The sequence below is a fragment of the Homalodisca vitripennis genome, chromosome 6 (genome assembly GCF_021130785.1).
Source record: "Homalodisca vitripennis isolate AUS2020 chromosome 6, UT_GWSS_2.1, whole genome shotgun sequence".
Lineage (NCBI taxonomy): Eukaryota > Metazoa > Arthropoda > Insecta > Hemiptera > Cicadellidae > Homalodisca > Homalodisca vitripennis.
The window spans coordinates 46,304,832-46,323,719 of NC_060212.1; the positions used below are offsets into that span (position 1 = coordinate 46,304,832).

The 18,888-nt window shown below is 32.1% G+C and overlaps 1 protein-coding gene across 1 annotated transcript; it reads left to right on the plus strand.

Annotated features, from left to right (window-relative positions):
• Positions 1–10,339: 10,339 nt before the first annotated feature.
• On the plus strand, positions 10,340–11,260 carry LOC124365370. The gene has a single exon (XM_046821345.1). The coding sequence runs from the start codon at positions 10,340–10,342 to the stop codon at positions 11,258–11,260; it is 921 nt and encodes a 306-aa protein (XP_046677301.1).
• The last annotated feature ends 7,628 nt before the right edge of the window (positions 11,261–18,888 follow it).

Sequence of the window (18,888 nt, forward strand, 5' to 3'; positions counted from 1 at the left end):
GCAACTTTGTTGCGAACAAAGCTTTAAGTCAGTTGTATACAACGTTGCAGGAACAATTTATAAAACGATAGCAACCGTATGGTTTTTAATAGTTTCAGAGTAAACTTAGTGCAGAGGCAGTATTTGTACATAGTTTATTTGATTTCGATAGACTTAAAAATGTTTCAACAAGGACATCATTCGAATTTGGGCAAATGTTTAACCTAGGGTATTTGTAAAAAAGTCAAAATTAGTATTTTTCTTGAAATTGTCAAGAACTTAAAATAACATTTATTTTTATTTGTCCGTTTAAAGTACACAATTAAACTCTTATAAGTGAACACGTCTAAAACAATAAATTTAACTATATAAAGCAAGTTTACGTTTTTACAAATTAATTTATGTGCTTACAAATATTTTTATCTTATAGGGTGTATATAATATTATTGAGTTTCTCAATGTATAAAAATGTTACCATTATACAGTATTAACATGCCAAAATTGTAAATTATTGTCATATTAGTGTTGTAAAAACCAAACATTTCGAGATGGTGGATATATTTACAATCTACATTTTTCCGAATGACATGGAATGAAGGAATGTTTAACATGAGATTAACACTTGAAAATCTAATGTCATTTTTTTAATACTATTAAAGTTCGGGTTACAAATGCGCAACGGGCAGCTGTTTTCGTGGTCTACCAAAATTGCAAACAGCATCTTCTGAAAAAAGTATATATAGCAATAATACAATCCAACTTTTTTGCTTGCTTGACAATGAAAACAATCATCATACATTTGGTTCTAAGATACACTATTATGCCGTACAAAAGTATAAACAAACTTTGAGACATCTTGACAGTTGAAACTTCAAACAAGCGACAAAGTTCGCAATCTCCGGGCGTGGACCGGAAGTTCCAGGCCCTGTCAGCCGCACTTCCGAGCCCCGACAACTTTACTGTAGCGGCCCGCTTAGTAGTTACACTTCTTGCCGTTGTTGCTGCTACTTAGCGTCTTTCACTTCAAACATCCCTCTGGACTTTTTTACTAGCAGCCACTCTTGCAAATAACTTCGCCGATATATAAATATATTTGAGTTGTATCCTTTGACATTTCAAACATTAAGTAAATATAGTAATGTTTCTTATAACTTTCGTCGATGTAAAAATTCTTCCCAATATATAAAGCAGAAGTTCTGATCAATATTTTTTATCTGATATAAAATCACACCCCATATTTCTTTCCCTCCAACATTGAGATGCTAAAATAAGGTAAGAAGTTTTATTCCGCTGTATTGTTCTTTTGGACATGGTATCTAGTTAGCAACAAGAATAATATAGTCGCAGTTATCTATGATAAATAGACAACTTTATAAACTAACTAACTAAATTAAAGTTTTTGGAGTGCCGATGGCCGAGTAGTCTAGGACGTTGCCTTGAGTCTAAGTTAGAGATAGCGCAGGTTCAAATCCTGCCTGTGACCGTTGCACTTTTTATCAGTACCATCGACCTTGTACTGTCTCAACTCCCCCTCTGATCTGTTTGATAAGATCCTCGCAGAGGTCAGTGGCCCATGAGAACAGGCAGAATAAGGCTTAAAAGGGGGATAGAATTCTCCTTTAAAACAAAAAACTACTATCATAAGGGATATGTGAATATTGGAGTAAATAACTTAAACTGGAGATAACCCAAAGATTCGTTAATAATTCTGTGCCATATTTATTATATAATAATATATTGAATGAGAGTAAATTTATTCGAACTGTTTTAATTCATAAAAAACTAAAAACACCTCAATAATTACTAAAGTCGGACCCGGATTACTATGTCTTGAAATTTTTATGATAGATATTTAGGGTTGAAAAAATATCAAATATATGTCAATATTTGTCACTGGTGTTTTAATCATATCATATCATTAAATAATATAATTTTTCATGATAACATTTCGTCTAGTAATATTTAACTAACAAAATGTTCTTAAATGTGTATTTTATGTAGTGTAACGGAATATAATAACCGTGCCTTTAGTTATAAACAAGCACAGAAATACTCATTAGGGTATTTGACTGCCTCATGACGAGCATTTCGCTCCCAATTTGTAGGACAATATAAAGATATTAAATATTACTGAACGTCATATCTTTCTCGCTCAAATTCTAATGTTTCAATTATTAAATTTAATTAAATTATTAGTAAAATAAACTAGGTTGAACTCACAGTAATATTATTCACTAGCAAGTAAAACTTTCACAACATATAAAAGTAATATGACATATTTAGGGATTGTTTGTAAGGACATCACATAAGCGTTGCTGCAGGCGATCAAAGACCGTCTGTTAAAGGAAATGGAACGTAAGGATATTGAACAAAAATCTTTGAACAAAAATCAATCATAATTGTGTTTTACAATATTAAATGTAGTTTCTTCAACGTTTAGGGTTTTTTACGGACCGACAAAAACGTAAAATAAAAAACAGCTACACGCTTTTAATATAACTTCGCTTGCACATATTTGTGCAATGACTGCAGTAATATTACGATCAAAGAACTCTTTCTCTTTAAAGGATAAAATTGGGCTCAATTGTTTGACTTTTCTTAAAAACTGGTATAGAATTTTCAGACTATGCTTGCATAAACTGAGTCGGAAATTCTGTAAGATATCGTAATTTTAACAAAATGTCTAATATTTATGTCATATTGAAACGAAAAATATTAATACACTGTTAATGTAAGGCCTCAGTTTAATTCATCTAATAGGTTTAAAAGTTTCATTGACCCTGCTGTCGTTGTCTAGTATTTTAAGAAATATAGTTTTTGAATACCAATGGAAATTTACGGCTTTATCCAAATGTATTTTATTTTGGAGTTATACGGATATCTTAGAAGGGGTTTAACGCCTGATAGTCAGCAAATACTGGTATGTATATAATCTTGTTTAATACTCGCACGTTTCCCTATGAGATTTCCCAAGTAAGGACTGGGAGGGAGAAAAAATTTTGTAGGAAAGTGTCTCGTTTGTTCTCTATTGGTTGACAAACAGAAAATCTCTACTAATTGTAATTTAATTTAAATTTGTACCCTCGATATTTCTTACACTAGAAAGGCACATTTTCACAATCAAACCTGTTCTTCGACTTTGTGATGAAATTCAGAATCTAAGTCGTTAACTCCAGGATTTTAAACACACAATATTTAATAACTGTAACGTGTCGGTCATAAAGACATATTAAAATATATTATATAGAGAATATAACCAGACTATCAGGGAGAGAATTAAATATTCTAAACGAAACGTTGTCTTATCAAAGTCAGTTTAGTGTTATTGTTATATGCGTGGCATTAAACGGCAGTCCCAGATTTATCAAGAGGTGTAAAACAAAGGACAAGTCCCGAATTATCCTAACAATGCAATGGCCAACCTTAAAAAAGAACTAGTTTATGTGATGTAAATTTGCTCAATTCCACTATACGCAATGGATATAGTACAATGTATGGTCATTAAAAACCGATAAAATATAAAATAATGTATAAAAAAACTTTGTACGTGATTAATTAACATCTGAATTACACTACATGATTGTTATTCCTCGTTTCAATTCATTATATCACCGAATAATTAAAGATTCAATCTTCGTTTGATACGTAAAATGGTAGTTTTTACATTTGTTTCTACGCAGATATGTGGTATAAACATTTTTTTCGGTATACTATACCATTTACTTTTAAATGATCTTACCATGTAATGATACACTATTGATATTGGTAGTACTAAGCCTCGTAAAACTCATTACATCAATTTGTCCAATCGTTCCGCAGAGTATTTCTGTTACAAACGTTATTCTACGATATTTCGCGATATCTAGGATAGCACACTGTGTATTAGGTCTTTTATTGAGCACTCGTATATACGTGCTTTTGTCATGCACTGATAAACTGTTGATATTAGAAATACCAAATATCTTTATATCGATTTTTTCAATCGTTCCGCAGAGTATTCTGTTACAAACGTTGTTCTACGATATTTTGCGATATCCAGGATAGCACACTGTGTATTAGGTCTTTTATTGAGCACTCGTATATACGTGCTTTTGTCATGCACTGATAAACTGTTGATATTAGAAATACCAAATATCTTTATATCGATTTTTTCAATCGTTCCGCAGAGTATTCTGTTACAAACGTTGTTCTACGATATTTCGCGATATCTAGGATAGCACACTGTGTATTAGGTCTTTTATTGAGCACTCGTATATACGTGCTTTTGTCATGCACTGATAAACTGTTGATATTAGAAATACCAAATATCTTTATATCGATTTTTTCAATCGTTCCGCAGAGTATTCTGTTACAAACGTTGTTCTACGATATTTTGCGATATCCAGGATAGCACACTGTGTATTAGGTCTTTTATTGAGCACTCGTATATACGTGCTTTTGTCATGCACTGATAAACAGTTGATATTAGAAATACCAAATATCTTTATATCGATTTTTTCAATCGTTCCGCAGAGTATTCTGTTACAAACGTTGTTCTACGATATTTCGCGATATCTAGGATAGCACACTGTGTATTAGGTCTTTTATTGAGCACTCGTATATACGTGCTTTTGTCATGCACTGATAAACTGTTGATATTAGAAATACCAAATATCTTTATATCGATTTTTTCAATCGTTCCGCAGAGTATTCTGTTACAAACGTTGTTCTACGATATTTTGCGATATCCAGGATAGCACACTGTGTATTAGGTCTTTTATTGAGCACTCGTATATACGTGCTTTTGTCATGCACTGATAAACTGTTGATATTAGAAATACCAAATATCTTTATATCGATTTTTTCAATCGTTCCGCAGAGTATTCTGTTACAAACGTTGTTCTACGATATTTCGCGATATCTAGGATAGCACACTGTGTATTAGGTCTTTTATTGAGCACTCGTATATACGTGCTTTTGTCATGCACTGATAAACTGTTGATATTAGAAATACCAAATATCTTTATATCGATTTTTTCAATCGTTCCGCAGAGTATTCTGTTACAAACGTTGTTCTACGATATTTTGCGATATCCAGGATAGCACACTGTGTATTAGGTCTTTTATTGAGCACTCGTATATACGTGCTTTTTTCATGCACTGATAAACTGTTGATATTAGAAATACCAAATATCTTTATATCGATTTTTTCAATCGTTCCGCAGAGTATTCTGTTACAAACGTTGTTCTACGAGATATTTTGCGATATCCAGGATAGCACACTGTGTATTAGGTCTTTTATTGAGCACTCGTATATACGTGCTTTTGTCATGCACTGATAAACTGTTGATATTAGAAATACCAAATATCTTTATATCGATTTTTTCAATCGTTCCGCAGAGTATTCTGTTACAAACGTTGTTCTACGATATTTCGCGATATCCAGGATAGCACACTGTGTATTAGGTCTTTTATTGAGCACTCGTATATACGTGATTTTGTCATGCACTGATAAACTGTTGATATTAGAAAAACCAAATGTTTTTATATCGATTTTTTCAATCGTTCTGCAGAGTATTCTGTTACAAACGTTGTTCTACGATATTTCTCGGTATCCAGGATAGCAGCCCGTTTGTTATTCAAATTATATTTTGTAGATTTGCCTAAGTGTTGTATATACCATTCAGTTCCAGTCTGGCCACAACACTTCATCCACATCAGTTTGGGTTTATTGAGCTTATATTTTTCTTAGATTTGTTACTTTTTTCCTCTTTGTTTAAGTTTTTTGAATTTATTATACAATATTATATAATATTTTAATATTTTTAATACCTAATATTTTTAAGAAATCACTATAAAACTGATGTTAGAATATTTCAATCATGAGCAAATTTCGCTAGTAGTACGTTTAAACGAGTTACTTATAATTTGGTTCATCTGTAATTGTATAAAATAATTATAGACTCAACTAAACAGGTTTTCTATCGTAATATTTGTAAAGTTGTATTGTATTGTTGTAGTTCACATTTTCACATACGTTACACCAGTTATATGAACGTGTAACATTACGTTATTTCAAATATCAAAAGACTTGAAGTAACTATTGTATTACAATTAAAGTTGAAAATATGTGAATTCCATAATGTGTATTTTTACACGTAAGAAAAGAGGCTAATACTGGCTTGAAATTACATTAATAATTTTTAAACGTATCTGATTATCAGTACATCCTAGTTTATTGTTTCTGAAAGATTGTCATGGTGCATATGTGGACATGTTATGTTGTATTGAAAATAATATAGCTAGATGCATTAAAAAACCCCCTAGGAATCCTATGAAACCAATAAAAAACAGTTCTGAAAACGCGTAGCGCAAGCCAAGAAATAGAGGCGGTATAGTAAATACAGACTAAGAATTTTAAGAAGTTTAAAACGTTAAAAAAATGAAATTTATAGCTACAAACAGGTTGTTAACGCCGGTGAACGCTTGCAGCAGTTGGCCTCAGTGACGTCATAAAGGAAAGCTGTCAACAAAGCTGTCGTTGGAGAGATCTCACCTAAGAAGCCTTGCAAAACCGAACTCGAAAAGACGAAAACGAGTAAAGTGCTAGAATGTTTGTAAGTCTTAAACTAATGTTCATTATTAGTAAAATAGGTGAAACTTTGTCTTTCGCATATCGTTATATACGTATATAACATTGTAATGTTAGAGCCATAAACTAAGGCACACTGCAAACAGTTTTCATAAGTAAACGTTTTCCCACCGCCATGCTTTCATTTCGAACAAGGCTTTCCCCACATCATAACATAAGCCAAACTACTTTCCAGAAATTTACGAAGAAAATTTTCAGTATAGTACTAATAAGGGAGTTGCTTATCCTCTCACTTTCTATGTCTTTGAGATCTTGTGTATAGGAATTGTAATAGTAATTGTATACATGTATATACAATTCCTGAATACATACAGTAATAAGACTATCATGATATAACATCTCAAAAACACCGAAAGTGAGAGGATATGTAACCCTTCTGTTTGTATGATACTAAACATTTTCATCGTCAATTTCTGGAAAGTAGTTTGGTTTATGTTTTGAGATGGGGAAAGCCATGTCCAAAATGAAAGAACGGAGGTGGGGAAACTTTTACGCATTAACAACTCCAAACAAACTGTTGCGGTATATCGTAATGTATGGTTCTTACAGTTCGACTTTTTTTCAACTGTAAGATACAGCGAACTTTTACGTATTTGAAGTTTATAGGTTTAACAGTATATAAACATGAAAATTGGAAAATATAGAATTATCTGTGTATGAAGTGTCCAAGGAAAGCGTAGTGTAAGCATGAAATGTATAAGTATAAAAATAGATATACATAGAAATATATGTGTATAATATATATTTTATAAATTTCCATGGAAAGAGTTTTGTAATCATGAATTCATCGTTCTTCTGGGACACGAAACTAAGTTTTCATCAAACATAAAAAGAACACAGAAAGAAACTAAAAAAAAGGAACGGACAGTAAATGCTGAAGTTAATTTGTTACGTTGGGATTGATTGCATATATGTACACAACAATCGAAACAAAATACAACAAAATATTACTACACATTCCTGCACATAAATCGGTTTGCTTCTTTGTGTCTGTATTGTTACAGAAATCACATGGCACATGGAAATAATTCTTTATTGACAGTTAGTGTATATATTAAGTGTCAACACACAATTTTTATTTTTAACCCAGTAATTTTTGAAACTCAGAAGAAAAATTTGCATTAGCTTCCTCATAAGTTCTATAGGTTTTTGTATGCAAACACAACCCAACGCCAGAATTCGTGCAACACTATGATGTCATATAATCACGAAATCTTAGCTAATAAGTTTTTGAGGTATCTATAGGTCATAACAGAATGTTTATTAGCAGACAAGATACTACCAAAGTCAAGTAGATTAAATTGATTTCTGACCTTGATATACACAATAAGCTATGCAGTCTTATTACAATTTCTTAGAAACTTGAAGTTTTTTTTGTGTAGTATCTCTCTTTTCACGAAGTAATTTTCTAAAACCAGGCGTTTAATTGATTTAGGGTTGAACATACCAATATTTCAAGAGAATGTGATGAATTAGCTCGAACCAATACGCTTGTTTCGTTGACATACTACACAGTATGTTGTTTGTTTAACTATATAGTATGGTTATCAATAGGATCGTCAGGAACTTCCAGAATTCCTAGTTGTTCTTCTTCAAATGGAAACAAGTTTAAGTGAGCTTTTGCTAAAGGATTGTTTATTTAAAACACTGAAACTAGATGGACAAGTGACTTAACCTCATAATAATTTAGTTTAATTAACTCAAAGTTGAAATAATTAAAATAATAAAGATACATTTTCTTGTATATAGGGTAATTTTAAAGTTTTAATTTTAATATTGCGTGAAATAAATAGCATGAAGAGTCTTAAATTAATTGATCATAAACATTTTAAAAATATCAATAAATAGCTTTAAAAAACGTATTACAAATATAAAAGTTTATAATTTAAATGCACAGACCTTCTACTCCAATCACCCATATAGTGCAGTATTTAGACAAAAATGATCACTAATTGCAATTAGCGTAACTAACAGTCGACGGTAGCCTCAGTCCATTACAGGAAACTTCATTATTTCACGGAACATCTGGTGACGCTAATAATCCATATGATTCATATTTGTCACAGTGTTTTAAGGCGGAGAACAATATTAAGCATTCCTTTTTGTCTTAAGGATTCTATATTTTGAAAAACTACTGAAATATACCCCATCTAACAATAAAAGTATTATTTCTGTTGATATTACTATCTCGCTTATTTTAACATTCCTAGATTAACATTTTGAGGTCAACTACTGGGAGAAAAACTGTGCCCACTCATGATACGTGTTCATTGCTAAGTAATTCCTAGTCAGAACCCGTCAACTACTAGTTTAGTACTAGTCTCGGCAGGATAAAATCCTGGTCCTTTGAAATTTTAAAGATTGGTTTCTCAGTAAATAATTGTGACAATTTTCATTGAAGCTGCCTAATATTTCAGACTTAAGAATTGTAGAAACCATGACATCTTTGATTTTTCATTAAAATGTATATAATGCATTAGATTAAAACCGTATAAATGAAATTATACTTATAATTAAAAATCTATATTGAACTGAAACATTAAAACACATACGATGCTAAATTGTACAAAACAATATTCAGGTTTGCTTTCTTTTCAGTTTTGATAAGAAACTAATTCCATAATTATTACCCGTGTATATGATTTACCTCTGGCTGTAGATGCGTGGATGTAGAAACATAACAATTAATTATACGAAAATTAAAATATAGTGACATTGAAAATTAGTAGTAGCAGTGATATGTATGTGTAAGCTAAGCTAAAATTAGCAATTTAAATCTCGTTAATGTTTCGTACGTTTACACTTTAGTAGACGATTACAAAAAATGTATTTATTCATCCATGTAATTAAATTTCCAGAGAAACGTAACAGTTATTTCAACATTGTTTATTTTGAAAGAAAACTCAAATTTAATTGACAGTTTCCGGGTTGTTATAATATTAAAAATGAGTTAGGTTTGTTTATTTATCGACATTTCTAGACTATTTGTCGACTTTTCATGCTGCTTGAACAAATCTTACCAATACTGACCTGAACTCTAGTTTTTTTTTTTTAACATAAACCTTTTTTATATTGCGATTGTGTTTGTAATTGTGGCATTTTTTGGCTAGATGGGATAATTATAAAGTGTCTGAGTAATAATTCTGGTTTTTAGTTTATTTTTAGCCTCGAACAAGAATTAAGTTTAAAATAGATTACATTTATTAAGGGAGAGCAGATAAATAGGCGCACGGTCTTAGGTATCGGACTTCGGATCTGTTAAGATATAGCACATTTTAAAATCCCGTTTATGACAAAGTATTTTTTTTTCAGTTTGACTGTCTTGTACTGTACCGACCTTATTTGATAACTATACCAATATAAAAACTATTTTGTATTTTTGCCTGAGTTCGTTCACCGTAAGGATTATTTTTAATGAGAAAAACTCATTCATATATGTTTAAACAGTAATCTCTTCTGTAATTAAATGTGAGTAGAGCGATAAACGGGCAACCCCCTTGAGAAAGCCCCGTTTTCAAATATGGCGGCCAAGCAGAGCAGTTGTCTCTATCGAGCTCCCATCTAAACTTAGTTTTATTGTTATGTAAAGTGAGTTTCAGTACACTGTTGTGTTTTATTTTGATACAGGAGGCTATTCAAATTAATTACGCAGTTAGATATTGGATAATTGCCTTGTGTAAAGTGAAGTGTTATACTTGGACTGGAAGCCTACTACAACATAACCTCAAAATGTCGACCTGTTCAACTTGCAGTAAATCAATCACAAGAACCCAGCTAAAGATTCAGTGTAATGATTGTTCAAAACCATTTCATGCTGTGTGTGAAAAACTTAGTAAGGTGGATGTCGAATTTTTCACGGGTGATGGAGGTGCAGTGTGGCGGTGTGCACCTTGTGCGAAGGAAAGGCGGACCAGCCTACGTTTAGAGTCTAGCCTAACACAAGGCTCTTTGACCTTGGAGGATGTTATGAAGGCGATACAGGACCTCAAGGCTCAGCAGGTACAATCTTGTAAGGATTTCAATAACTCTTATGAAGCCTTAAACTCTAAAGTAGATGATAGCCTAAAAGTGAATACAGACCTCTCTGAAAAGTTAAGTAAGTTTATTACTACAATAGAGAGACTAGAATCAGAAAATGTGCAGCTCAAAGTAAAACTGCATGCCCTTGAGTCTAGGCTGGAAGAACAAGAGCAGTATACAAGAAGGAATTGTATTGAAATACAGGGTGTCCCTGTGAGAAATAATAATGTAATGGACACAGTCAAGGATGTTGGCAAAGCTCTTGGGATGGAGATCAAGGAGGAGATGATAGATGCTTGCCATACATTGGGCAAGAGGAAGGATGCTGAGGGACCTCCGGGAATAATTGTAAAATTTGTCCGGAGGACTGATGCTGACAACCTTTTAGCAAAACGCCGAGCCAAGGCCCAATTCTCAACTAGACATCTCAACCTGGGAACTGACAACCCTGTTTACCTGAACGAGTCCCTGACGCCAGCGAGGAGGATGCTCTTGAAAAAGGCACGAGACTTTCGACGGACCAACGGATACAAGTGGCTCTGGGTGAGAGGAGGCAAAATCCTGATGAGAAAAGAAGACAACGGACCAGTAATAAATGTGAAATGCCAGTCTGACCTTGATAGCTTGTAAGTACAGTATTTATGTAAATAGTATAAATAGGAAAATAATTGAGTTTAGTTTTTATTGTTTGTTTATTTTTTTAGGTTCTGGGTAATTTAGACCAAAAAAATGGGTTAGTTGTTTTGCACCTAAATATTCGTAGCCTTAGAGCAAATTTTGATTCGTTTTTGGTTGAGATGTCCTTGTTTTCGTATTTACCGAAAATAATTATCCTGTCGGAAGTTTGGATTTCTGAGACAGAAAAAACATTGTATTCAATTCCTAATTATAGTTTAATTTTGCAAGCAAATGAAAATTCTAAGTCTGGTGGCATAGCTGTATTTATTAATGATAGCATATCAAATTTTGTAAGATATCCGGTGAGATTTGTGTCAGCTGATGTAATTGATTTTTCTATTGATGTTATGGGGACAAATTTTCATATTATTGCTGTGTACAGACTACACAGTCATACTGCTAATGTATTTGTCAATGAGCTGCAAACTTACCTACGAAAAAAACCATATTAGAGCTTGCAAAAAACTTAATGCTGATAGGAGACATGAATATTAATTTATTGGATAAGAACAATTTAGTCATAGATGAGTACAGAACAGTATTATCGGAGAACGGAATGGAATCTTTTATTAACGAACCAACTCGCATAACTGAGCGGTCTCAAACATGTATTGACCACATTTATATACGCATACATAATAGAAAAAATATTGAAATTGCAACAGAAGTTATAGAAAACGGCATAACAGATCATTGTATGACAGGTGTTTGTTTACTTAGCAGTGCACCAGCTGCAGATAAGTCCAAGATCAATGACACTCCCACCTATCGCATCAACAATGATGAGCTACTTAGATTATTAGATAATGCTGATTGGAGCAATGTTTTTGATACGAGAGATGCCAATGTGGCCTACAACCATTTTCATGAAACCTTTAATACTATAATTGAACAAAGTAAATATTCTGTCGTTTATAAGAAACAAATCAAGAGATTAAAACCTTGGATTAGTACAGAAATATGTAAAAAGATCAACACTAGAAATCGTCTCTGGAAAAAATTTAAAAACAATCCAAATAATGAACAATACTGCAACACTTATAAAGAATTTAGAAATAATTTACAAATAGAAATAAGAGATCTTAAGGATAGATATTATAAAAATTTGTTTGAAGAAAATCAGGGAAATTCCAAGGGGACTTGGAGGGTTTTAAACGAAATTACTGGCCAGAAGACTAAATATCCATCTCCCATTATATTGGAACTGCCCAACCTAAAGATAAGTGATCCGCAGGAGGTTGCAAATGAATTTAATAACTACTTTCTCTCAGTGGCGAAAAATATGTGTAATGATATTAAAAAGCCCGATAATTTCAGTAAAAGTCCTTTGAAGAATAGTTTTGAGCAAACAAGAATGACTCATTCCATGTTTTTGACGCCTGTAACTGAAAATGACCTTTCAAAAATCATTCAATCATTAAAGAGTAACACTGCACCTGGCATTGATGGAATGAGTTCTAAATTGTTGAAAGAAACTTATAAAAAATATGTACATGTGCTAGTTTACATTATTAACCTAACTTTTGAAACAGGAGTATTTCCAGATAAACTGAAAGAAGCGGTCGTAATTCCAATCCATAAGAAAGATTCAAGGTCAATGTGCAGCAATTATAGACCAATATCCCTTCTATCCACAATGTCTAAAGTATATGAGAAAGCAATTAAAGAGAGGCTTATTTCGTATTTAGACCTAATCCAGTTCTTTAGCAAAAATCAATATGGTTTTAGGAAAGGAATCAGTACTGAAGTAGCAATCGTTGACTTTATGGAAAAAGTTTCACATGGTATAAATAATAATGAAAAGGTTACAGGGTTGTTTTTAGATATTGCAAAGGCATTCGATACAGTTAATCACGATATTTTAATGAAAAAGTTACATGATTGTGGTATAAGAGGAATCGTCTATAAATTATTTGAAAGCTATCTGAAAAATAGAAGGCAGAGTGTTAGGGTAAATGGCCATTTAAGTGGTTTTGGAATTATACATTGTGGTGTTCCTCAGGGTTCGGTGCTCGGTGCAATATTGTTTCTAATATATATAAATGATCTCTGCAATGGTAAATTCAAAGGGCAAATTATATCTTTTGCCGATGATACAGCCCTAACCTACATTTCTAATGACATTAATATAATAGAGTATCAAATTAAATCTGATTTAGACTGTCTTGGATGGTGGTTCATTGAAAATCATATGATACTGAGTGCTGAAAAAACTAAATACGTCAACTTTGGCCTAAGAGGAAACGAAGAATTTATCAATGGAATTACTTATAAGTGCCCTGATTGCTTAACTGAGGCTAATGAGTGTGCATTGTACTGTAAAGAAATATGTGGAAGTCAGTCAATAAAATATCTTGGAATTATTCTTGACTCTGATCTCAGTTGGAAAACCCACATTATGACCCTCAAAAATAAAATAAATAACATATTGAGAATATTTTATTTTGTTAAAAATCTGTGCAATGGGGCTACTTTGAGAATGTTGTATTTTTCTTTAGTGCATAGCAGACTACAATATGGATTAATAAGCTGGGGTGGGACTTATGTCACAAACTTAAAACCATTGATAGTATTGCAAAAAAAGTTTTTAAGGATAGTATGTAAAAAACCACCTGACCACCCATCATCTCCTTTATTCTGTCATCAAAGAATTTTCAATTTGAGGCAGTTATATGTTTTCAAAGTATTGAAATTGTTTTTTGTTAAAAGCCGAAACTGTAATTCAATGGTTGTATATAAACAGAAATTACGAAGCTCAAATGATCTCTATGTTCCGAAGCCGAAAACGACCTTTTTCACTAAAACATTTTGCTTTCTTGCTCCAAAGTTTTATAATAAGTTACCTAACAATATTAAAGAAGTAAATAGTTTGAATTTATTTCATAAACTAGTCAAAAACTGGGTTTTGGAAATAGAGAGTATTGAGTCTCTCTTGTTCAATATTGTCACTTAGTCATGATGTATGTGAGATTTTATTTAAAGCCCTATCATGATTGTTTATAAGTATATTGTATTGTATATTGATTGACTAATTGTATGTACTATGAAATAAGAAAACTTCGTCTTACCGTAGACTAAATTCTCACAGCACAACCACTGCACTTATCAAACATCCAAATTTTAACTAATCACAACACACTATAACACTCAAAACACATCACATAATCATATAATGTATCACGGTAATTTTAGGTTATTATGCATTATCTACTCAGGACAGGTTGTGAACAGTTTGAGGTTGACGGTTCCAAAATAATTATCTTATCTATCAGCTGCTGATTTCTCAGTATGGTCAGGGAAAGATGGGGAGGGAACAAATCTTATTGAAGTTACGTAGAAGAACTATAATTTATGTTCACACAAAGCTTTTATTTTGTACTTTCGAAATTAAACATTGTTCCTTTTCTATTCCTGTTTATTATTCTCTACAAATAGATCTTTAATTCTGTAACCAATTTAGCCTATAACAAGATGCAATTTTAAGCTTGTGGTGTACCAACTGTATCTGAGTTTAGATTATTTAATAAATTTTGTTTCTTTGATTATTTTGTAATAACTTTCTGCTACCGCTTTTACAATGTAAATTGAATGTGTAATTCTCCAATCAGGCTAAGCCTTGGAGATTTCTCTTTCTCTTTCATACAAAACTATTGGTTAATGTACATAGTGTATCTATTTTATTTGTTATTTGTCTAATTTTAAACTATAGTCTTAAGTTTGTAATCAAGGACAGACTGGTATTATGAATGAATTGTGTATACATATATATGTAAAATGTAAAAGAAAGAAAGAGAAATAAAGAAATTATTATTATTATTATTATTATTAAAGCAACCTTACAGTTCAGTACATTTATTTCTACCCCGTTTACTGTGGCAAGCCGCGCGGTTACAGAGATAACATTATGTAACTGGATATTCTGATCTGTTATGCAGTAGCAGTTCTGGATTCAGCGAGAGATGGCTTATCTTAAATAAGTATGACAGCCTTTAACATCTGAAAATTACACTGTGTGATCTCGTGTATAGCTATTCTCTTTGAATTACTTTTTATAAGAATTGGACAAAATATCTTTGTATCAAATTGGTGTACAAAATTACTAGTGAGGAAGACGTGAGTGTATAATGTTCAGCAACTGTATATAATCAGATAATCTTTTAAAACTAAATTAGGTGTGAATGAAATTTATGTGTTTGACGTACGAAATACTAAGGAACTCTTCCTGTTGCAGCAGTTTCCTCACATGTATGGTATTGAGCTAAAACTACAAAAGAAATTTGTATCTCTTACACGATGAACTTTCCCCCAAAGAGAGTTTCTTGAACAAGTTCCTATCAACAAGCGTTAATCATTGTTTAGGATGACACTACATATCTAATGTTTTGAATATAAGTATGAAAATAGTTATGTGGGGCAAAGAAAGTCTTTGTAAAAATAAAAACATACATTGTGAAATATGTGTGTGAGGATTTTGTATTTTTGTGTGAGGATTTTGTATGTTTATAACATTGGTCTCTATGGTGCAAAATTTAAAAAGCGGATCATAATTAACAATGCATATTCATTGCCAAAAAATGCAAAGCCAGCGTCAATGGAATTTCCCAAAGATATACCAGAAGAGACGCTTTTAAATTCCGTTGTTGTTTACGAAGGTGTACACACTTGTCCCTGTCCAGACTGCGCACAAACTTTACTTTGATTAGCCGAGCACCACTCTTCTCACTACGAGCATAACCCAGTCGACGGTGAGTGTCAATATTACTATCAGTCTAGTCAGGATAACTGATTACATGGGGAACCAGTTTATTGCAATTATAAGGTTTATTATAATCCCACCAGCATGTTCAGACACTGCCGTAACAATGAGGCTATTCGTTTGGGAATAGTTTATGTCCCAGAAACTATAATTTTTCTTCAGACCAATTGAAAGATTTAGAAAATTTGAAAAATTTGGAAAAGGTTTAAGGATATAAAAATTAAGAAAATTTAAATGTAACTAGCTTGTCAAAAACTTAGTAAAGTGAACAAAAGCACAGGTACGATGTTTTCTGTACAATATTAGTGTCGTATAATGTACCGTTACGTGAATTTCGGGGTTTGTGCATATGCCTATGAGAAAATAACACGTAAATGTTGCCTTTGATATTAAACTGGCAGCTTTTGTGTGTCAGCTATATCGGAAACTGCAACCTGGTTACAGTGCATTACAAGCGCGTGATATTGCGGCCTACTTTGTTTACCAATATTGGCATGACCTAATTTTCTTATACATTATTTAGCTGTTGCGGTTCTCTCTCAATCGTTCATTAAATTGAAAATTGAGGTGAATTGTGTACTTTAATTGTACTAAAAAACTATATATATATATATATATATATATATATATATATACACATTCTGTAGCTTTATGGCGTGAGAAAATTTATCCATCCATTAGTGTAATATGAGGTATTAAATGAATTTGATTTTACTATCTTTAGATAAAATTTGTCTGTTATCAATGTTTACTGTAACCCTCAAGTACTAATTCGATGCTCATGGTTGAGTTTTTACTCTTGTCTACATAAAAAACGAATACATATTACCCTCTGGCTGTAGATGCGTGGATGCAGAAACATAACAACAGTTACGTCTCCAAAAATAAAAATGTGGTATTAAAAGAGGGTATTAGCAGTGATATGTATGTGTAAGCAAAGCTATAATTAGGAATTTAAGTCTCGTCACGGATATGGACGATTACTCTATTAGACACTTACAAAAAACATTTATTCATCCATGTAATTAAATTTCCATGGAAACGTAACCATTATTTCAACACTGTTTATTTTGAATATTTTAACTGAACTTTGAATGATAATGTAAGGGTGGTTATCTTATTATAAGCATAAGTCATGTTTGTTTCATTTATCTACATTCTAGAATATTTTTAGAATTTTAATGCTACTTGATCAAATCTTACTAATAATGACCTAAAAATCTATGTTTTTCTGAAAGATAAAGATTTAACATATAGCTATTGAGTTTTGATTATAATTGTGATACTTTAGGTTGGATGGGTTAAATATAGAGTGTCTGAGTAATAATTCTGGTTGTTAATTTACTTTTAGATTCGTATAATAATTAAATTTAAAACAGTTTAAATTAAAAATTTTGGGAGAGCATATCGATGGGCGCGCGGTCTAAGGTGTCGGACTTCGTATCTAGGTAAGATATAGCACAGGATCAAATCCTGTATTTGACCAAGTATTTTTATCAGTTTTGTCGGTATTGTACTGTACCAACTCTATTAAATATACCAATATAAAAGCCCTAAGTTTGCATAGCTTTATGGGTTTGTGAAGGGGCACCGTATAATTTCCGATTTCTACAATTTACGTAATTTTGTGTATTGTTTTCTTAATTCCACACTTAAAGGAACTAGTTTAACTTATTAATATCATATACATATATGATTATTATGTAGAACGACGAACTCAACCATAGGGAATTTCGGCTTGATCGGAACTTTAAAGAGTAGTGCTGACGGAAGGAACATAGGACTATAAGTACTATTTCCCCCTAGAATCTTCTCCACCGTCTGTTACTGCAAACTGAAGAGGAACTGATTAGTTAATTTTGTTTTATCTAGGAAATGTCTTACAGGTATATCATAAGGCTTATTGTTAGGAGATTTAAAGATGGACATTAGTGTTTGGGAATGAAGAAAAGGTGTAGCAGAGACAGAATTTTCAAGATGATACGGAGTGCTTAAATCAAATCTGAAGAAATCTTAGGTTGTACGTTATTGCAACTGTAATTATACCCTACATGCTATTAGGTTGTAGAATAACGGAGATTATTATCGTTAGTTTTTTAATTAAATCGGCTATATGACATGAGAAATGTAAGATGAAGCAAAAGAGTTTAGCTAGATGTTTATTAAGAACCCCGAAATCAGCAACCAAGAGTTTCCAAACCATAACTGTAACCATTTGTAAAAATATGGGCACAAGATAATTCAATAAATTTAAGATATTATTTACTAAAAGCTAGACCTCTGGTCTGCTATATATTTATATAATTATTTCGTCCTGTTGGATCAATTTAAATGATTTTTATCTCGGAAAAAGGTAAAGTTTTAATTTCCTTAGAAACATTAGGAACACCACTACGAAGCTGCAAAGGTTTCGGTACACACTTTGGTAGCGTTTCATTTTATAGAGAAAACTGCCAACATTACAATACTTTTAAGAAACAATGATCAAAACAAAACTGTATTATACAAGCATAGCTGTTAAAAATACCATTAATGTGTTAAAGATTAAGAAATATCAAAAGTAATTTGGTATGGTAGTGAAATTTTCGTAACCAAAGTAAATAACGAGGGCAGGAAGTTTTTAACAAACTAAAACTAACTCATGTTTAAGTTGCTGTCGACATCCTTTACGGACAAACTACGGAAGCTAATCCAAACTACGTAGGTACTTGGTTTTAATTACTCTCCCGAGATTGATTGTGTGTGTGTATTTTTAATAATTTACTATATTCTAAGGTACATGCTGGTAAATAGTACGAAAGTATTTGAATTTAAGTACTCTATG